This window comes from Piliocolobus tephrosceles, chromosome 6, assembly GCF_002776525.5.
Source record: "Piliocolobus tephrosceles isolate RC106 chromosome 6, ASM277652v3, whole genome shotgun sequence".
Lineage (NCBI taxonomy): Eukaryota > Metazoa > Chordata > Mammalia > Primates > Cercopithecidae > Piliocolobus > Piliocolobus tephrosceles.
In genome coordinates, this window is record NC_045439.1 from 2,109,171 (window position 1) to 2,132,287 (window position 23,117).

Sequence of the window (23,117 nt, forward strand, 5' to 3'; positions counted from 1 at the left end):
GTATCCAGAGTATAAAGAACTCCTTTAAATCCCTAAGAAAGAACCCAGATCCCCCCCGCCCCAACACCCCCGAGATGGAGTCTTGCTCTGTCGCCCAGGCTGTAGTGCAGTGACTCGATTTTGGCTCACTGCAACCTACACCTCGGGTTCAAGCGATTCTTCTGCCTCAGCCTCCTGAGTAGCTAGGACTACAGGCGCCTGCCACCATGCCTGGCTAATTTTTGTATTTTTAGTAGAGACAGGGTTTCACCAAGTTGGCCAGGCTGGTCTCGAACTCCTGACCCCAGGCAATCTGCCCATCTTGTCCTCCCAAAGTGCTAGAATTATAGGCGTGAGCCACCCCGCCCAGCCATAATCCAGATTTTTGAAAAATAGGCATAGTATCTGAGACAGTTCACAGAGAAGGAAAATGGAATGCATTATAAATACAAAAGTAGTTCTTTTAAATTCAACAACTGGATTAGTGCTCTTCTCAAGTAATTGGTTAGATATTGGCTAGGCACAGGCTCACACCTGTAATCCCAGCACTTTGGGAGGCTGAGGCAGGCAGATCGCTTGAGCCCAGCAATTGGAGACTAGCCCAGGCAACATGGCAAAACCCCATCCCTACAAAAAATACAAAAATTATCCAGGCATGGTGGCGTGTGCCTATAGTTTCAGCTACTTGGGAGGCTGAGGTGGGAGGATCACATGATCCTGGGAGGTGGAGGTTGCGGTGAGCCAAGATCATACCACTGCACTCCAGCCTAGGTGGCAGAGCGAAAACCCTGTCTCAAAAAAAAGAAAGAAGTGAGAGATTGTGAGTAAGCTCTGATTTTTAAAATACATTTAGTTCTATAGGATTTAATTTTTATTTACTTGGTACTGACAAACATTCACAATAATGTTGCCTCAGTCGCCAGGAAGTGCCCTGTCCAGCCTTTGTACCTCTGATTACCACGCCTGACATTTTAAGGAATAACATGGCCTGGTCAATTTATGTTTGTTTCAAGAATGGGAGGCCGAGCATAGTGGCTCACACCTGTAATCCCAGCACTTTGGGAGGCCGAGGCCAGCCTGGCCAACATGGTAAAACCCCGTCTCTCCTAAAAAGACAAAAATTAGCCGGGCGTGGTGGCAGGCGCCTGTAATCCCAGCTACTCAGGAGGCTGAGGCAGGAGAATCTCTCAAACCCTGGAGGCAGAGGTTGTAGTGAGCCGAGATTGCACTTCAGCCTGAGTGATAAGAGCAAAACTGTCTCAAAAAAAAAAAATAGGCTGGTTGCGGTGGCTCACGCCTATAATCCCAGCACTTTAGGAGGCCGAGGCAGGTGGATCACCTGGGGTCAGGAGTTTGAGACCAGCCTGACTAACATGGTGAAACCCTCTCTCTACTAAATACAAAAAATTAGCTGGGCGTGGTGGTGCATGCCTGTAATTTCAGCTACATGGGAGGCTGAGGCAGGAAACTCTGTTGAACCCAGAGGCAGAGGTTGCAGTGAGCCAAGATGGTGCCACTGCCCTCCAGCCTTGGCAGCAAGAGCAAAACCCCATCTCAAAACAAACGAACAAAAAAACAAATGGGAGACATAATGCTTTGTGATAAATAAATGTTGTAAAGGGCATGTTTCAATGTTCCCTATTTAATGTTGCAAAATTGCTTTCATGGATACTTTTTGTGTTCATCTGTTGCCTAAATTATTTCCCATTCATATTCTTGCTTTTACTTATTAATGTTGAAATTCAGTGCTTGTAATATCTTTGAATTCTAACATGTAGACATGCATACGTGCATATATACATTCATTTAAGTTTTTTTAAAAATTTACTTTTTGTTGGAGTCATTTTAATTCTGGAGTAAAAAAGATGTGGTCTTTTTCCTAGAACGTCCCATACCCTTCGATCATATGATGTACGAACATCTTCAGAAATGGGGTCCACGGAGGGAAGAAGTGAAATTTTTCCTTCGACATGAGGACTCTCCAGCTGAGAACAGTGAACAAGGTAGATAAATGCTTTCTTCCTCATTTGTTAATTTTTGCTAGAAAAGTTAATTTAAGAAAAATAGGAATAAATATTATTCACATACACCCACCCCTGCACTTGCAAGTGGCTAGAGGGAAAGTTGGTATCTCATGTTTCTTTGGCTTCTCTTAGTGTTGTTTACCATTATGGCCCCTTTTTTTTTTTTTTTTTTTTTTTGTGACAGAGTCTCATTCTGTTGCCCAGGCTGGAGTGCAGTGGCGCAATCTTGGCTCACTGCAACCTCCACCTCTGGGGTTTAAGGTATTCTCCTGCCTTAGCCTCCCAAGTAGCTAGGACTACAGTGCATGCCACCACACCCAGCTAAGTTTTGTATTTTTGATAGAGATGGGGTTTCACCATGTTGGCCAGGCTGGGCTCGAACTCTTGACCTCAAGTGATTTGCCACACCTCAGCCTCCCAAAGTGCTGGGATTACAGGTGTCAGCCACTGTACCCAGCCAATTACATCACACTTTTTAGGCATCAATGTTAATTAAACAACATACTCAGATATATAAAGGGACTTGGTGTTTTAAGGGATTGTTTTTGGTTTTTTTTTTTTTTTGGAGATGGAGTCTCACTCTGTCATGCAGGCTGGAGTGCAGTGTGCAATCTTGGCTCACTGCAACCTCCGCCTCCTGTGTTCAAGCAGTTCTCTTGCCTCAGCCTCCCGAGTAGTTGGGATTACAGGCACCCACCACCATGCTAAAGGGATTGTTTTTGGTAAATAACAGATTGGTCAAACCTCTAGATTTTAAAAGTATATAAAACCATGAAAAGACTAGAAGAAAGCTCTGGGAGATCTTTTTATTTTTAAAGTGAACAAGGCCTTTGTAAGTGTAACACTAAACCGTAAAAGACAAGACTGATAAATGAATTATTTAAAACAAAGGCTGGGTGCAGTGGCTCAGGTTTGTAATATCAGCACTTTGAAAGGCTGAGGCAGGCAGATCACTTGAGCCAAGTAGTTCGAGACCATCCTGTGAAGCATGGCAAAACCCCATCTCTACAGAAAAATTTAAAAATTAGCTGGTTATGGTGGTGGATGTCTGTAGTCTCAGCTATTTGGGAGGCTGAGGTGGGAGGATTGATTGAGCCCAGAGATGAAGGCTGCAGTGAGCCGTGATTGTGCCACTGCACTCCAGCCAGCCAGGGCAACAGAGAGAGACCCTGTCTCAAAAAATAAAAATAGGCCGGGTATGGTGACTCACGCCTATAATCCTAGCACTTTGGGAGGCCAAGGCAGGCGGATCACTTGAGGTCAGGTGTTTGTGACCAGCCTGGCCAACATGGTGAAACCCCATCTCTAGTAAAAATTAGCCTGGCCTGTTGGTGTGCGCCTATAATTCTAGCTACTCAGGAAGCTGAGGCAGAAGAATCGCTTGAACCCAGGAGGCAGAGGTTGTAGTGAGCCAAGATCACGCCGCTGCACTCCAGCCTGGGCGACAGAGCGAGACTCCCATCTCAAAAAAAAAAAAATAAAACTTAGTAGAATAATAGGAAAAATATATACACACACAGTTCACAGAAAAGGAAGTATGCATGGCCTTACGATATGTGAAAAGATATTCACCTTATTTCTAATAAAAGACATGCAGAGAAAACTATCTTGAAATACTGTATTTTACCTGTCACATTGGCAAAGATTAGAACAGTTAATATCACAGTGTTGACAAGGATGCTGAGAAACAGGAGGCAGTCTTCTGCATTGCTGTGGGAGGCAGTTGGCACCTTCTATAGAAGGAAATTTGGCAATAGCTGTTAAACTTAAAAAACATAAAACCTTTTACCCAGCAGTTTCATTTCTGAGAATTTATCCTAAAGCTGTGCCCTGGCACATACAAAATGATATATAAACAGGGTTATTCACTGAGCATTGCTGGTAGACACAACCTAAATGTCCACCAGGAGAGATGAGCTAAATAAGTTAGGGTCCATCCATACAGCGGAATGCTCTGCGGCCGTAAATAATGAAGAACCTCTGTGCCCTGACCCAGACCATCTCCTAAACATGTTAAATGAATTAGCAAAAAGAATGTGCACACTTAGCTGCCTTTTGTGGAAAGATGACCAAAGAGTAATGTACATATATATCTGTTTGTATGTGTCTATGTATAAAGCAGTTTTGAAAAGATAATCTACGCAACTGGGGATGTTGTTGGCCTGAGGGTAAGGGAAAAGTGGCTGTAGATCAGAGGAGGGAGGGTTGTTGATTGTATACCTTTTTGTTCTTTTTGATTTTTGAACCATGGGAATGTACTATATATTTTTGAATTAAAATTTAAAGAAAATAAGGAAATTTTTTCTGAACACATATACACTGTACAGTTAAAAGACCTTTGGCCGAGTGCAGTGGCTCATTCCTGTAATCCCAGCACTTTGGGAGGCCAAGACAGGTGGATCACGAGGTCAGGAGATCAAGACCATCCTGGCTAACACGGTGAAATCTCGTCTCTACTGAAAATACGAAAAATTAGCCAGGCATAGTGACAGGCGCCTGTAGTCCCAGCTATTCGGGAGGCTGAGGCAGGAGAATGGCATGAACCCGGGAGGTGGAGCTTGCCGTGAGCTGAGATTGCTCCACTGCACTCCAGCCTGGGCGACAGAGCAAGACTCTGTCTCAAAAAAAAAAAAAAAAAAAAAAAAAAAAGACCTTTAACTTGTTATTTAACAGTGATTATGGATTACTTCTGATACTTATCAAGCAAATAAAAGGATAATCCTTTATAAAAATATTATTTCTTTTTTGCAAGTTATCCCCCTTTATTTGTATTTTATAGTAAAGGAAAATTTGCCCTTGGATGAGCTACTATCTACTTTAAAATCATCTTTCTGTAGCTGTAAATATTGTTATAAGGCTGTCTTTTAGAATACCATTACTTCCGGAGCGAGGACACCAAGGCTCCGGGCTCAACTCTTCATCTACTTTTACCTTAGACCAGGGTCCCTCCTGTCTTGGGAACATCCACCTGAAGAGGAGGATTAGACTGGCTGACAGTTGAAATGCTGCTTAGTGCTAAGGATTTATTTTAACTCTCTACCTGAGCTCTGCAGATACCTATCCCCTCCCTCAACTAGCTATACTTAAATAAAAAGTCTTACCTTTTACTTATTAATATGCACCTAATTCTTCATGTTCTGAGGAGAGGTTATTTTTTTCTCACCTTATAAAGTTTGGAAATCGGCCAGGCTTGGTGGCTCACACCTGTAATCCCAGCACTTCGGGAGGCCGAGGCGGGAGGATCACGAAGTCAGGAGATCGAAACTATCCTGGCTAACACGGTGAAACCCCATTTCTACTAAAAATACAAAAAATTAGCCGGACCTGGTGGTGGGAGCCTGTAGTCACAGCTGCTGGGGAGGCTGAGGCAGGAGAATGGCGTGAACCCAGAAGGCGGAGCTTACAGGGAGCCCAGATCGCGCCACTGCACTGCAGCCTGGGGGACGGAGTGAGATTCCATCTCAAAAAATAAAATAAAATAAAATAAAGTTTGGAAATGGGCTGGGTACGGTGTCTCATGCCTGTAATCCCAGCACTTTGGGAGGCTGAGGTGAGAGGATTGCATGAGTCTAGGAGCTCTCTTTCATGCCCCGACTCAGAACTCCATTGTCCCTACCTGTAACACTCTACCCTCTGCCCCTTTACCTCTGCCTAAAAGGGTGGCATAGAGAGTAACTTATTGGATGCTGTCTCATGTTTTGTTTTGCTTTTGCTCACTATACTCCTCCCTTCAGCTTATTAATATTCTTTTTTTCTCTTTCTTTCTTTTCTTTCTTTCCTCCTTTCTTCCTTCCCTTTCCCTTTCCCTTTCCTTTCTTTCACAGAGTCTTACTCTGTCACCAGGCTGGAGTGCAGTGGTGCAATCTCAGCTCACTGCAACCTCCACCTCCCAGGTTCAAGCAGTTCCCCTGCCTCAGCCTCCTGAGGAGCTGGGACTACAGGTGTGCACCACCACACCCAGCTAATTTTTTTTTGTATTTTTAGTAGAGATGAAGTTTCATCATATTGGTCAGGATGGTCTCAATCTCCTGACCTCGTGATCTGCCCACTTTGGCCTCCCAGAGTGCTAGGATTACAGGCGTGAGCCACCATATCCAGCCCCCGTCTCAGTTTTAACTCTGTTAGTGAAAGCCTTTTTTTTTTTTTTTTTTTTTTTTTTTTGGAGACAGGGTTTCACTTGTTACCCAGGTTGGAGTGCAGTGGCGTGATCTTGGCTCACTGCAACCTGTGCCTCCTGGGCTCAAGTGATTCTCCCACTTCAGCCTTCCAAGTATCTGGGACCACAGGTGTGTGCCACTATGCCCGGCTAAATTTTTTGTATTTTTGGTAAAGATAGGGTTTCACACTGTTGCACAGGCTGGTCTTGAACTCCTAGTCTCAAGTGATCCTCCTGCCTTGGCCTCTGAAAGTGCAGTGATTACAGGCATGAGCCACCATGCCTGGCCCTAATGCAGATGCCTTTTGGACTTTTTTTTGCTTTTGGTTTTGGTTTTTTTTGGGACAGAGTCTCACTCTGTCGCCCAGGCTAGTGTACAGTGGTGCTATCTCAGCCCACTGCAATCTCCCCTTCCTGGGTTCAAGCGATTCTCCTGCCTCAGCCTCCTAGGTAGCTGGGATTACAGGTGTGCGCCTCCATGCCTGAGTAATTTTTGTAATTTTACTAGAGACAGGGTTTTACCATGTTGGGCAGGCTGGTCTCAAAACTCCTGGCTTCAAGCAGCCTGCCCGCCTCAGTCTTCCAAAGTGCTGGGATTACAGGCATGAGCCACCATGCCTGGCTGTAAATGCCTTTTCGAAAAAATTTTTCTTTTTTCCCCTCTTCGTAATATGAATGCCAAATTTTTAGCTTTATTTTATTTTTGAGATAGGGTCTCACTGTCACCTGGACTGGAGTGCAGTCGCGTGATCATGGTTCACTGCAGTCTCTACCTCCTAGGCTTAAGCTATTCTCCTCAGCCTCCTGAGTGGCTGGGACTACAGGCACATGTCACCATGCCTGGCTACTTTCTGTATTTTATTTTTGTAGAGACAGATTTTCGCCAATGTTGCCCAGGCTGGTCTTGAATTCCTGAGCCCAAGTGATCCTCCCACCTTGAGAGAATCCCAGCACCTCCCAAAGTGCTGGGAATACAGACATGATCCACCTTGCCCAGCCCCAAATTTTTATTTTTTAATAGTGATAAAATACACATAAAATTTACCATCTTCTTCATTTTAAAGTGTTAAAAGCCTTTTGATAACAAGTCAATTTCAAGATTTTGAGATAGAATGTAAAAAGAAAAGATTTCATTTAAACAGCTTTATTTCATTTATTTTTAATTTATTTTTTTAAGATAGGGTCTTGCTTTGTTGCCCAGGCTAGAGTGCAACAGAGCAAGATTGTACAGTAGCCCAATCCTGGCTCACTGCAGCCTCGACCTCTCTTGCTCAAGTCCTTCTCCTGCCTTAGCCCCCCAAGTAGCTGAGACTACAGGGTGTACCACCATACCCGGCTAATTTAAAAAAAATTATTGTGGAGACAGATTCTCCCCATGTTGCTGAGGCTGGTCTAGAACTCATGGGCTCAAGCTGTCTTCCTGCTTTGGCCTCCCAAAGTGCTGGGATTATGGGTGTGAGCCACTGAGCGCGGCCTAAACAACTTTATATATAAAAGATTAATTGCAAGACCATTTTTTCAACTGTACTAAAGTCTTGAATTTCTCAGCCTGGTATTTTACACTTGTGTTCAATAAATATTTGAATACATGAAGAAATGGGAGAATATTACTTTTTTCTAATATGCCTTTTGGTGAGTTTGGTTCTTTTATTTCTTTAGGTGGCCGTCAGACCCAAGAGCAACGAACTCAGAGAAATGTAACAAATGTACCTGGAGAAAAACGCACTGAAAATGGGGTAAGTGAGTGAATTAAATTGAATTTTAAAAATTGATGGCTAGGTGCAGTGGGTTACACCTGTCATCGCAGCACTTTGGGAGGCCAAGGTGGGAGGATCACATGAGGCCAGGAATTTGAGATCAGCCTGAGCAAGATGGTAAGACCCTTTCTCTATAAAAGGTTTTAAAAAATTAGTCAGATGAGGCCAGGTGCAGTGGCTCACACCTGTAATCCTAGCACTTTGGGAGGCCAAGGCATGTAGATCACGAAGTCAGGAGTCGAGATCAGCTTGGCCAATCTGGTGAAACCCCATCTCTACAAAAAAATATAAAAATTAGCCGGGTGTGGTGGCGTGCGCCTGTAGTCCCAGCTACTCAGGAGGCTGAGGCAGGAGAATTGCTGGAACCTGGGAGGCAGAGGTTGCAGTGCACCAAGATCGTGCCACTGTACTCCAGCCTGGGCAACAGAGTGAGACTCCATGTCAAAAAAAAAAAAAAGGTCAGATGTGGCCAGGCATGGTGGCTCATGCCTGTAATCCCAGTACTTCGCGAGGTCAAAGCGGGTGGATCCCCTGAGGTCAGGAGTTCAATACCAGGCTGGCCAACATGGTAAAACCCTGTTTCTACTAAAAATACAAAAAAAATTAGCTGGGCATGGTGGCGGGCACCTGTAATCCCAGTTACTCGGGAGGCTGAGGCAGGAGAATCGCTTGAACCCAGGAGGCAGGTTGGAGTGAGCCAAAATCACACCGTTGCACTCCAGTCTGGGCAAAAAGAGTGAAACTCCATCTCAAAAAAAAAAAAAATTAGATGTGGTGGCATCCACCTGTGCTCCCAGCTCCTCAGGAGGCTGAGGTGGGGTGATGACGAGCCCAGGAGTTTGAGGCTGCAGTGAGTCATGATTGTACCACTGTACTTCAGTGCTACAAGCACTTCAGCCTTGTAAGCCTAAGACCAACCGTGGTTTTTTTTTTTTTTTTAAATTGCTTTTTACTGGTACTAATGAGTTTGGGTTATAACTTATTTTTAAATAATTATTTTTGGGGTAGATATTGTCATTTTTATTGAATATTTCAAAATATTATATGAAGTTATAAAGCAGCAGTCACTGAGACGTGTTGCCTATTCACATGATGCTCCATGAATCAGATCACGTCTCCTTTGGAGCAGCCTTCCACCTGCCCTTCACATGCTGCTGCCATGTCCTCTCCTGGAGCAGGCAGTGGGTGCCCTCTGTGCACGTAATCACAGCATCTCTGTGGCGGCAGATGGGCTATGGGCGTAGCTCGTAGACTAAGAGTTGAGTAGGCTGACTTGCTTTGCATCTTCAATGTTGGTTCTGGATCCTCTGTCAGGTTTTGACAGACACAATGGATGGTGGGCTGCAGTGCCTTCCTCCATCGTTGTGGTATAGACTTGGAGAATAGATGGAATGCTGATCATAGGTGAGGGGAGCTGTGGAGGAGCTCTTTATAAGAAATGTTGGTGTTGGCTGGGCATGGTGGCCCACACCTGTAATAATGGCACTTTGGGAGGCCAAGGTGGGTGGATCACCTGAGGTCAGGAGTTTGAGATCAGCCTGAGCAAGATGGTGAGACCCTCTCTCTATCAAAGGTTTTATAAAATTAGTCAGATGGGGCTGGGTGCGGTGGCTCACGCCTGTAATCCTAGCACTTTGGGAGGTTGTGGTACACAGATCACAAGGTCAAGAGTTCGAGACCAGCTTGGCCAATCTGGTGAAACCGTCTCTACAAAAAATTACAAAAATTAGCCGGGCGTGGTGGTGTGTGCCTGTAGTCCCAGCTGCTCGGGAGGCTGAGACAGGAGAATCGCATGAACCTGGGAGGCAGAGGTTGCAGTGAGCCAAGATCGTGCCGCTGTATTCCAGCCTGGGCAAGAGAGTGAGACTCCGTCTCAAAAAAAAGAAATGTTAGTATGTGTTGGAAGAATGAACCAGTAGGGACATTTTTAATGTGATCTTTTCTGAAAATTTTAAAGATAACTTTAACAAGTAATTTTAAGATTAGAGATTGAGTTTCTTTTTGTGCTGTAACACTAACTAGGCATCTAAGCTTAGGGAAGTTCCTTCCTCACACAGGGCTGGGCATGATGAGACACTGGTAGAGTGCATGGAGTCTAGAGTGTGACTGGCCCATGTTCAGCCCACTGGCCTCGGAGCTTTCTAATGAGCTGAATTTGAGCAAATTACTTCACCTCTCTACTTCCCAACTTCTTACTGAATTGCTAGTTCTTTTATTGGCTATATTTGTGACCCTACATCATGTACTTAAATCTCTGTTTTTTTGCACTATCAACTTTAAATAGTATCACTGGACCTTGCTCTTTATAAAATGAGAATATTAGGCCCCTGCCATCTTCCCTTCCTTCCTTTCAGCTCTTGCAGCTGTACCAGACTTTTATGTTGTAAAGGTTGACAATATTTGTATATTGTTATCTAACTATAAACCTTTTGTGCTTTGTCTGTAGATTGGTTATAAAGTTGAAAACCAATTTAGTAGTTTTATTATTTTAGATTTTGCAGGTATTATCAACTGCAGAGCCATGTGGTATACTAGATTATATTTTCTTCTCTTTGGTTCCAGTATAATAATCCTTCTGCCACTCAGGGAGAAATATTCCTGTTGTTAAGATTGTAGATTCTCCCTTCTTATACTCTAATTTATAAAAGTCATTTCACAAATCCTCTTCACATTCCTACCTTCTATCATTAAAGTAGAGATTTGTCCACTGCAAATCCAGAGCCTCTACAGAGTTTTTCCAGGCAGATCTGCTTCAGGACGTCTTAAGAAATAGAGGCACACACGCCACTGGTAGAAATTTTCATTCAGTAAATCTGGAGTGGGGCCTAGAAAACTCCCCACATGACTATGTTGCCATGCCAAGCTTGGGAACATCCAGGTTACACTTTAGCAAGCATTGATAGCTTATTTGTCCAACAGAATGTTGAAGATCTTTTTGAGTTCTAAGATTTACCATGGGACGGGCGCAGTGGCTCGCTCTTGTAATCCCAGCACTTTGGGAGGCCAAGGCAGGCGGATCACCTGAGGTCAGGAATTCTAGACCAACCTGGCCAACATGGTGAAACCCTCTCTCTACTAAAGATACAAAAATTAGCCGGGCATGATGGCAGTTGCCTGTAATCCTAGCTATTCGGGAGGCTGAGGCAGGAGAATTGCTTGAACCCAGGAGACGGAGGTTGCAGTGAGCTGAGATTGCACCACTGCATTCCAGCCTGGGTGACAGAGCAAGACTCTGTCTCCAAAAACAAAAAAATAAATGAATGAAAGGAAGGAAGGAGGGAGGGAGGAGGAAGGAATTACCATGACCTGAACTTCAGGGAAGATTAAATAGCTGTGTGTTGAAAAAGTGAGGTGTATTATATATGATACAATATGTGGAAGAGACTCAAAAGAAAAGCATTCCAAAGGTATGATAAATTGGATAGACCAGTTTTGATGTGATGAGACCTTTTCCTCGATGAAGTTGTTTCTTGTTAATATGGAGATAGTGTGTATTTCAAGATCAACAAAATTGAAACCTGAAACCAAACGTGCTTTTATCCTTTATGTGGCTTGTAATTAGAGGAAAGTACGAGAACTCCTCTAGAGGAATAACTTAGTATTGGAATCATCACATCAAAGATGTTACTATATTTTATGGCTTACACATCTACCTTTTAAGCTTCATAATACGTTACCTTGTGAAACACTTTATTGTCTGCAGAGCACTTTTACGTGCATTTTAAGATATGAAAAACATCTTCCCCCAAAATGTTTCTGTGTATACCTTGGTTATAGAATAATGAGGTGCTAAGTCTTCTAACTTCTGGGTTGAGACATCTAAGGACAGATTAAGGAGAACTGTGAGGAAAGGAGGGAGTGTGGGTTAGAAGAGAAGGGCAGGATGCTGAGCTGGTGTGATTGATGTCCATCAGCAGCTGCTGAACTAAGAAGCCAGGGAAGTTCTGCTCTCTGAAAATTGCAGGACAGCAAGTCAGGTTAGTACACGTGCTGGTTTGTCCTTATGCTATAAAGGCAAATTGATTTGTTCTCATTACATATGCCTGTGTTGAAGCTTCCAAGATGTCCCCAGGTTCCGTGATTTGCTAGGACGAGTCAGGACTAAGCATAGAGTTCTCTTGAGTTGCTACAATGAAAGGATTCAGAGCCAGATCAGCAAAGAGGAAAGACACGTTCGACTTAGGTATCCTGGAAGCACTTTTTCCTGTCTTCTCAGCCAAACAGGTTTAAAATCTGGGTCAGTTTTTGCTTCATTCTAGGATATCCAGTAAGTTGCTAAGACTACCCTCCTGTGTTTTCTTCTAAGAGCTTTATAGTTTTAGCTCTTACATTTAGTTCTGTGATCAATTTTTGAGTTAATTTTTGTGTATAGTGTGAGTTACGGGATTCAAATTCATTCTTTTCCATATAAATATCCAGCTCTCCCAGCACCACTTGGTGAAAAGACTATTCTTTCTCCCACTGAATTGCCTGACACCTTTGTCAGATCAGCTGACCATAAATGTGATGTTTATTACCAGAGGCATTGCTAGTGTAGTTACCCAGGCACCGTTTTCCATGTGGCGCCCAAGACTCAACTGTGCCCATCATCTCCTAGGCCAGATCACATTTCAACTGTCTAGAGAAAAACTCAGACTTCTGCCAGGAGAGAAGAGAGGCAGTCACCTAGGAGCATGGAGTTGGGGAGGAGATAGGGATTTAACTGCCTCTTAAATATCGTTCACTCAGTCTGCCTTATTTTCAGTCACTACATTTTATTCCCCTTTCTAGAGGTACATGGTATTGTCAGTTCCTGAAACTTTGAAGATTCTGTGCTGTAACTGGAGTGTTTATCCAGTTTTACTCCTTCTGGCTTGAGGTTTGTCTCAGATGTACTAGGTCAGTTATTTCTCATCTGTTCTTTTGCCAACTTCCAAACATCTGTGTTGTGTGCACTCCTTTTAGTCCCGCTTTTGTGGCTTTACATTATTTGATGTCAAAAATCCCTTTACTGTCAATTAGTGGAGTTTTGGGATTTAATGAAATTTGGATTAATCCTCTCTTGTGAGCAGAGCCTGGTGTTAATTTATTTTAATTTCCCTATTGGGCTTTGTTGAATTTACTGATTCTGAGTATTGGCATCTGTCAGCAATTCTGGAACATTCTCTATTATCTTGACAGGTATTTTATCTTCTGCATTCTGTTTTCTTCTTTTGGAACTCTTATTAGGCGTTCATCTTTCATTTTATTCTCCTTGTCTCTTAATTTCTTTTTTATATATTCTCTTTTTTGGCCTCTTCATACTGTATTCTGGATACTGCCCTAAGATACATCTTTCAGTTAGTGAATTCTGTCTTCAGCTGTGTCTATTTAATGCATATAAGGTGCATTTATTATTTATCTATTTATTTATTTATTTATTTTTTGAGAAGGAGTCTCGCTCTGTCGCCCAGGCTGGAGTGTAGTAGCGCGCTCACTGCAAGCTCCGCCTCCCAGGTTCACGCCATTCTCTTGCCTCAGCCTCCCGAGTAGCTGGGACTACAGGCGCCCACCACCACGCCCAGCTAATTTTTTGTATTTTTTTAGTAGAAACGGAGTTTCACCGTGTTAGTCAGGATGGTCTCGATCTCCTGACCTCGTGATCTGCCCGTCTCGCCTCCCAAAGTGCTGGGATTACAGGCTTGAGCCACCGCTCCCGGCCAAGTGCTTTTAATATTATTATTTTGAAAAGTATGACATAGTCTGGGAAAAATACTAGCAAATCATGTTACCTGATAAAGGATTCAGATGTAGAATATATAAAGAAGTCCCAAAGCTTAATAATAAGAAAACAACTCAATTCAAAAAAGAAATAGGCCGACCTCAGTGGCTCATGCCTGTAATCCCAGCACTTTGGGAGGCTGAGGCGGGTGGATCACTTGAGATCAGGAGTTCGAGACCAGCCTGGCGAACATGACGAAATGCTGTCTCTACTAAAAATACAAAAATTAGCTCGGTGTGGTTGTGCATGCCTGTAATCCCAACTACTTGGGAGGCAGGAGAATCACTTGAACTCAGGAGGCGGAAGTTGCAGTGAGCTGAGATAGTGCAGCTGCACTCCAGCCTGGGCAACAGAGTGAGACTTTGTTTCCAAAAAAAAAAGAAAAAAAGAAACAGGTGAAAGATTGAACAGGTGCTTCCCCAAATAAAATATATGAATGTCGGCCAGGCGTGGTGTCTCAAGCCTGTAATCCCAGCACTTTGGGAGGCCAAGACGGGCGGATCACGAGGTCAGGAGATCGAGACCATCCTGGCTAACACGGTGAAACCCCGTCTCTACTAAAAATACAAAAAAACTAGCCGGGCGAGGTGGCGGGTGCCTGTAGTCCCAGCTACTCGGGAGGCTGAGGCAGGAGAATGGCGTGAACCCAGGAGGCGGAGCTTGCAGTGAGCTGAGATCCGGCCACTGCACTCCAGCCCGGGCAACAGAGCAAGACTCCATCTCAAAAAAAAAAAAATATATATATATATATATGAATGTCAAGTAAGCACATGGAAAGGTGTTCACCATCATTAGTCTTTAGGAAAATACAAATTAAAACCACCATGAAGTAGCATTACACACCTATTAGAATGTCTAATGTTAGAAAGACTGATCATAACAAGTGTTGGTGAGGAAAGGGAGAAATTGGAACTCTTATGTACTGCTGGTGGGAATGTAAAATGGTATAATCTGGAAAATAATTTGGTAGTTTGAAACTTAAACATAAATCTACTGTATGACCCAGCAACTCTACTCTTAAATATTTACCTTAGAGAAATGAAAGCAAATGTCTGTGCAGACTTGTACATGGATGTCCATAGCAGTTTGATCTGGCTTGAAGCCAAAATCTGGAAACAACCCAAATGTTCATTAACAGGTAAATGCACAAATAGACTATGGTATATCCTCACAGTGGAATATTCCTGAACAATCAAAAGAAATGGGCTACTAATACATGCTACAACATGGATGAATCTCAAAATCATTGTGCTGAAAGAAGCCAGCCAAAGGAGTACATACTGAATACTGTATGATTTCATTCATATCCAATTCTAGAAAATATAAACTAATCTCTAGTAACAGGGAAGGTCAGTGTTTGCCTGTGGACCGTGAGAGCCAGGAGTTGGGGGAAAAGAGATAAAAGGAAGGGATTACGAAAGGGCACGAGGAAATTTGGGGAGAGGATGGATTTATTTTCTTGCTTGTGATTATTTCATAGTTTATACATTTGTCAGAACATCAAATTATATACTTTAGATATGTGCAGTTTATTATATGTGAATTATACCTCAGTAAAGCTCTTGTAAAATTCATTAAAATTTTCAGTTCTAGAAGTTTTAGGCCAGGCGCAGTGGCTCACGCCTGTAATCCCAGTACTTTGGGAGACTGAGGCGGGTGGGTCACCTGAGGTCAGGAGCCCTAGACCATCCTGGCCAACATGGTGAAACCCCATCTCTACTAAAAATACAGAAATTAGCCTGGCATTGGTGGCAGGTGCCTGTAATGCCAACTACTTGAGGGATGAGGCAGGAGAATCGCTTGAACCCAGGGGGCGGAGGTTGCTGTGAGCTGAGATTGCGTCATCGCACTCCAGCCTGGGGGACAAGAGCGAGACTTTGTCTCCAAAAAAAGAGGTTAGATCTTAAATCTTCTTAGTTGCTCTTTGCGTGTATTTCAGCAACTAATAATTTCTCTATCTGAATGTTACTTCTGCTGACTGTTGAGTCATGGCTTCTTGATTGCTGTGTGTTTTGATTTTTGACAATGAGCTGTTCATTTTCCTTGAAACTTTACCTCTGGGCATTTTTTGAGGCCTGGATAAAGTCAGGATTTTCCTGAAAGGCTTGCATTTGCTTTGTCAGTAACTAGGCACAAGTTAGGCTCAATTTCTACTGTCCTTTGTGGATCATGAAGCTTGCATGAGAGCTGTCTAGTGGTTACAGATTGTTAGGGGGCCGTCTCTCCTTCCACTGAGTGATGGGGAAAGGCAGGTTTCCCTACGGCCCCCTTCTGTGTGGGGGTTCATTTCATAGTTAGCCTTACCTTGAGGTTGTAGGTCTTTGCATCCTGGACGTTTGTGGGCATCTCCTTGGACTCTCCCCACTGGAATGAGCCTGAGTGTTTACCTCCTAATGCCAGACTCCACCAGCTGCCAGGAAGCAAGCACGCAGGTGAGCAGATACCTTCAGGACAAAAGCCAGCTGTGGGGTTCTTTTATTATTGCCCGAGGTTTCTGCTTTCTCTTTATTTTTGGTCACTGTAGTTTCCTTACTGTTGTGCCAACTCAGTGATGCTTTTAAAAACATGCTTTGCCCGAGCACCGTGCCTCACACCTGTAATCCCAGCACTTTGAGAGGCCGAGGCAGGCGGATCATGAGCTCAGGAGATCGAGACCATCCTGGCTAACATGTTGAAACCTTGTCTCTACTAAAAACACAAAAAAAGAATTAGCCGGGCGTGGTGGCAGGCGCCTGTAATCCCAGCTACTTGGGAGGCTGAGGCAGGAGAATGGCGTGAACCCGAGAGGTGGGGCTTGCAGTGAGCCGAGATGGCGCCACTGCACTCCAGCCTGGGCGACAGAGCCAGACTCAAAAAAAAAAAAAAAAAAAAAAACCCACATGCTTTGTGATTTATCTTGCCTTTTAGGTGTTGTTACCAGGAGTGTGATGCAGGGTGTCCTGTCGGCCGTGCGGTTGGAAGCAGAGCACTCCCAGGGTGTTCTTTTGTTTTCTTTTGTTGTTATCTGTGTACTTTGATAGCCCATTTTCCTGCCAATCTCTTTCTAGCCCTAATTATTCCTAGCATCTTGTCTTGGGTATAAATGTGTATTGAATTGAATTGATATGGATGATTTTTTTTTTTTTTTTTAAGACGGGGTCTTGCTCTGTCGCTCAGGCTGGAGTGCAGTGGCACAATCTCGACTCATTGCACCCTCTGCCTCCCAGGTTCAAGCAATTCTCCTGCCTCAGCCTCCCACGTGACTGGGACTACAGGCATGCACCACCACGCGTGGCTGATTTTTGTATTTTTAATGGAGAATGGAGTTTCACCATGTTGGCCGGGCTGGTCTCGAACTCCTGAGCTCAAGTGATCCTCCTGCCTCAGCCTCCCAAAGTTCTGGTATTACAGGCAGGAGCTACCACCTGGGCCTTATGTGAATAAGTCTTATGAGTAAAATTTATTCATATTGGGCCAGGCGTGGTGGCTCACACCTGTAATCCCAGCACTTTGGGAGGCCAAGGTGGGTGGATCACTTGAGGTCAGGAGTTTGAGACCAGTCTGGATAACAGAGTAGACCTCATTTCTATTTTTTAAAAAAGTTTTATTCACATTTACAAACTAAAATAGCATGTTGTATTATTGCAGGGTAGGGAGCTAGTATGCATTGAAGAGATCTAATTGGCTCTTATTAATTTATAAGACTTAGTAATTGTTGGAATATGAGATATTCTGGCTTCAGAATATAATGAGATGTTAGAGAGGCTTGATTTTATTGAACATTTTATGTTTTTGCCACCTTCGTGACTGGGAATACTGAACATGTAATTTATGTGATAAAAATGAGCATCCATGTTTATAAGGTATCTTGATATCATTATCAACTATTTTTTGTTTGCTAAATGGGCAAGTAAAACCTACTCTTCAAACCTGAAGATGTATAACCTTGAATAGATAGGAATAAAGAGGAATGATTTCATATTAATGAATATTGCGTGGAAGTAGATTTTATTCTGATTATTTTGCTACAGTTTTTCATTAAGGTTGGTTGTCATTTTTGTAATGACACTTTACTTGAGAAACCACTTATACTTTAAAAAAACTAGTTATACAGTGTGTGTTGTGGCTTACGCCTGTGATCCCAGCACTTTGAGAGGCCAAGGCAAGAGAATAACTTGAGACTAGGAGTTTGAGACCAGCCTGGGTAACATAGTGAGACACTGTCTCTACAAAAAAACTTTTTTTAAATACATCAGCGTAGGCCAAGCACAATGGCCCACACCTGTAATCCCAGCACTTTGGGAGGCCGAAGTGGGCAGATCACTTGAGGCCAGGAGTTTGAGACCAACCTGGCCAACATGGTAAAGCCCCGTCTCTACTAAAAAAAAATACAAATATTAGCCTGGCATGGTGGCACGCACCTGTAATCCCAGCTACTCGGGAGGCTTAAGCAGGAGAATTGCTTGAACCTGGGAGGCACAGGTTGCGGTGAGCTGAGATCGCACCACTGCACTCCAGCCTGGGCAACAAGAGTGAGACTCCATCTCAAAAGAAGAAAGGAAAAAAAAAAACCAGTGTAATGTGGGAAGTAAAACAAAGAGAAATAAAAAAAATTTTCTTTAAACTGCCAAAAATATTTAGTCTTTTTTAAATCTTGTGATGATTAAATTACAAGATAAGATACTAGACATTTGGTCTAATTTTTTTCTATTCTTTATTATGAAAAATATACACAGAAATATATGTACTTGTATAAAACATGTACAGTTTAAAGAGACACTCAGAGCTGGGTGGGGTGGCTCACACCTGTAATCTCAGCACTTTGGGAAGCCAAGGCAGGTGGATCAGTGAGGTCAGGAGCTTGAGACCAGCCTGGCCCACATGGTGAAACCCCATCTCTACTAAAAATACAAAAATTAAGCTCGGTGCAGTAGCTCACGTCTGTAATCCCAGTACTTTGGGAGGCCGAGGCAGGCAGATCACAAGGTCAGGAGATCGAGACCATCCTGGCCAACATGGTGAAACCCTGTCTCTACTAAAATACAAAAAAATTAGCCGGATGTGGTGGCGTGCACCTGTAGTTCCAGCTACTTGGGAGGCTGAGGCACAGGAGTTGCTTGAACCCTAGAGGCAGAGGTTGCAGTGAGCCAAGATCACGCCACTTGCACTCCAGTCTGGCGACAGAGCAAGACTCTGTCTCAAAATAAATAAATAAATAAAAATACAAAAATTAGCTGGGCGTGGCAGTGCACGCCTGTAATCCCAGCTATCTGGGAGGCTGAGGCAGGAGAATCGCTTGAACCTCAGGGGGACGGAGGTTGTGGTGAGCCGAGATTGTGCCACTGCACTCCAGCCTGGGTGACAGAGTGAGACTCCATCTCAAAAAAAAAAAAAAGACACTCAGGTGACTACCACCCAGGCTGAGAATTTCTCTCTTTATTCTTTTTAAAACAATTATATCCAACTTATTTTAATTGTAGACAGAATAAAGACAGAAGCAAAATGGTTAGTGCAGGCCACTTGAAGTCTCCTTTCAGATTTCATAGAGAAAGAAAGGGTATTTCTGGAGATAGATGTGTGAACAAATCATGCTAGTATGAAAAGTGTAGGAAAAGTGGAATAAGGCACCAAAATAAATGGGTATGATTGTCAAGATTGATATCGGGCAATACTTCCCAAAAGAAAGAGTCAAAGGATTCTACAAAGATACAGAGGAATAGACGTGAAACTCTATGGTGACAGAGAGTTATAAACGGGACTGTGCAGCATGAAGTGTAGAGACAGGCAAGGGGGAGGGGACACAGAGAGGGAGGAGAGCAAGAGGACCAGCCGGGGAGAAGCCAGGTCTTCACCATGCTAAGATCTCAGATTAATCTTGTGGGATTTTAAGCAAGCTGTGTTTTAGAAGTATCTCTGTGGTGCTGGCCTGTAAGAATTATATATCAGCAGTGGGAGATGAGCAGGACGGGAATGAGACTGGAGATAAGAGCCTGGTGAGGTCATTGTTTCTGTGCTTTGCAATGGTGTCACAACTACTGGAATCTCAGAGACTTTCAAAGGAAGTATTTGAAAATACAATTTCAAGAGTACGATGATATAAGCAGAGGAGGCATCCAGTTATCTATAAATTACCATTTAGAAGAAATTTCACTTCTCATGTATTTATTTTAAAGAGACAGGGTTTCGTTCTGTTGCGTAGGCTGGAGTGCAGTGGTGAAATCATAGTTCACTGTAGCTTGGAACCCTGGGCTCAAGCAGTCCTCTCACCGCAGCCTCCAAAGCAGCTGGGACTAGAGGTAGGCACCACCATGCCCAGCAATTTTTAAATATTTTGTAGAGATGATATCTCACATGTTGCCCAGGCTGGCTTTGAACTTTTGGCCGCAAGTGATCCTTCCACTCCAAAGCCCTTCGGTGTCACTGGGCAGGTGACATTAAGTCTATCTGGTCACTTCTCATAATTTCCAAAACTAAAGAGTTGCCTAGAGTTCTCATTATTGCATTTATCTTATTTTTTAATTTTTTTATTTTGAGACAGAGTCTCACTGTTTCACGCAGGCTGGAGTGCAGTGGCACGATCTCGGTTCACTGTAAGCTCCGCCTCCTGGGTTCACGCCATTCTCCTGCCTCAGCCTCCCGAGTAGCTGGGACTACAGGCGCCTGCCATCACCCCTGGCTAATTATTTATATTTTTAGTAGAGACGGGGTTTCACCGTGTTAGCCAGGATGTTCTTGATCTTCTGACCTCGTGATCTGCCTGCCTCGGCCTCCCAAAGTGCTGGGATTACAGGCGTGAGCCACCACGCCTGGCCGCATTTATCTTATTTTTAAAATTATTTTATTCTTGAATCAGGTAACTTTTTTTATGTTTTTCAAGAGGGAGAAATTAATCCTTTCCCATTAGTTCGAACTATGTGAAATTGTTGATGTTTGATCATTTTTTGACCTGGCGGATCATGAGGTCAAGAGATCGAGACCATCCTGGCCAACATAGTGGAACCCATCTTTACTAAAAATACAAAAATTAGCTGGGCGTGGTGGCACATGCCTGTAGTGCCAGCTACCCAGAAGGCTGAAGCAGGAGAATTGCTTGAACCCAGGAGGCAGAAGTTGCAGTGAACCGAGATAGCGCCGCTGCACTCCAGCTGGTGACAGCGAGACTCTGTCTCAAAAGAACAAACAAACAAAAAAGCAACATTTTCATAGGATTTAGATTATTAAGATTTCTTCATGATGTCTGGTAGAGTGTTTACACTTTGACGTAATAAATGGCTGTTGATTAGGAGCAACCATGTATGCCAAGCTGCAGCCAGGTAGTGAGGGCAGCACCTCCCATGTGATGGAAAGAGTGCCTGCTTGCTGTCAGGAGATGCAGCTAGGATACTGGCACTGCTACTGACCTGACACGTAAGCTTGGGAAAGCCAGTCAACCAGCTGCCCAGAGTCTCAGCTTTCTCACCTGTAAAATAAGCTTAAGAATTTTCCTCCTAGGGGCCAGGCACAGTGGTTCACGCCTGTAATCCCAGCACCTTGGAAAGCCGAGGTGGGCAGATCATGAGATCAGGAGATCGAGATCATCCTGGCTAACATGGTGAAACCCTGTCTCTACTAAAAATACAAAAAATTAGCTGGGCATGGTGGTATGCACCTGTGGTGTCAGCTATTTGGGAGGCTGAGGCAGGAGAATCACTTGAACTGGGAGGTGGAGGTTGCAGTGAGCCGAGGTCTTGCCACTGTGCTCAAGCCTGGGCCACAGAGCGAGACTCCATCTCAAAAACTAATAATAATAAAAAAAATTAGGCTGGGCGCAGTGGCTCACTCCTGTAATCCCAGCACTTTGGGAGGCCGAGGCGGGTGAGTTACGAGGTCAGGAGATCGAGACCATCCTGGCTAACATGGTGAAACCCTGTCTCTACTAAAATACAAAAAAAATTAGCCGGGCATGGTGGCAGGCCCGTGTAGTCCCAGCTACTCGGGAGGCTGAGGCAGGAGAAAGGCCTGAGCCTGGGAAGTGGAGATTGCAGTGAACCAAGATTGAGCACTGCACTCCAGCCTGGGCGACTGAACAAGACTCCGGCTCAAAAAATATATATAATAATAAATAAATAAAATAAAATAATAAAAATTTCCTCCTAGGGTTTTTGTAAGCATCATCTAAGACAACTATAAACTTGGGTATATATAAATGTCTGCTATGCAGCAGGCATTCATTACATGTTAATTGTTGAATCTCTAGAATGAATTCAAGAATTCATTTTAGGCCGGGCGCGGTGGCTCACGCCTGTAATCCCAGCACTTTGGGAGGCCGAGACGGGCGGATCACGAGATCAGGAGATTGAGACCATCCTGGCTAACACGGTGAAACCCCGTCTCTACTAAAAATACAAAAACTAGCCGGGTGCAGTGGCGGATGCCTGTAGTCCCAGCTACATGGGAGGCTGAGGCAGGAGAATGGCATGAACCTGGGAGGCGGAGCTTGCAGTGAGTGGAGATCGCACCACTGCACTCCAGCCTGGGCCACAGAGCGAGACTCCGTCTCAAAAAAAAAAAGATTTCATTTTAAAAAGTACTGAGTTCTTCCCATCTCTGAAAGTGAATAAACATCCTGAATATCAAAACAATGGTATGAGAGAGTCCTTAGAGAATCAGAAGAACTTCAGGAAGCAGATGGCATTGCCCCTAGGTGTTAAGTGATAGGCAGAGTTTAGGAAGCAGTAGGGGAAGGGCTGTGTGGGTAGCAGGAAGAGCATGAGTGAGATGTGCTCACAGGAAAGTGTGTGTTCTAGAATGGAGTGGCAAGTACCAACGTGGGAGGTCATTAAGAGCACTTTTGAGCAGCAGCTTTTATTTAGGGCAAGGATGGCTCAATCGAAGATGTTGCTGCTGAGGCTGCTGGAAAAAGGGCTAGAGCCATTCATAGAAATAGGGAATTTAGGGAGGAAGCCACGCTTGGAAGGAGAGAGAGGAGTTTGGTGGAGAGAGAGGCCAGAGGTGGATGTTTTGGCAAGGTGTGTTCTCATATAAACTAAATGCAAAAAAGAATGAGCATGAAACTGTTGAACTATTTCATGTCATCTCACTGGAGCTTGAAAGTTTAGGGAATTTTTTATTCCACATAATATATATTTTTTGATTCTAGGTTACAGTTTATTTCAAATAATCTGAATATAATGACCAGTGTACAATTTTAAATAAGGTACACAAGGAAATAAGACATCATGAACAAAATGTGACAAACACCTCAGATACCGGTGTGACCTGGCACAGGCTATAAAACAGCTGTGTTTACTTTATTTAAAGAAATGACAAGTTTTGATCATATGTTCAAGAGAATAGGAAAATATTTCAAAATGGCACTGCAGACTAAAAAAAGAACTAAACGGACTTTCACAAATGAAAAAAAACCCTGAAATTAAAAGCTCAAAAGAAAGGTTTAACTCATATAGATAAATCTGAAGATTTACAATGAATAACAGAAATTG

General features: G+C 43.5%; 1 protein-coding gene across 1 annotated transcript in view; it reads left to right on the plus strand.

Moving 5' to 3' along the window:
• PPP1R13B (protein phosphatase 1 regulatory subunit 13B) overlaps positions 1-23,117 on the plus strand; it is a 118,880-nt gene that overhangs the window by 64,837 nt on the left and 30,926 nt on the right. Inside the window, exons 3-4 of the mRNA XM_023205698.1 lie at positions 1,863-1,982; positions 7,819-7,895. Of these exons, the coding sequence (XP_023061466.1) occupies positions 1,863-1,982; positions 7,819-7,895 (197 nt within the window). The remainder of the gene's footprint in view (positions 1-1,862; positions 1,983-7,818; positions 7,896-23,117) is intronic.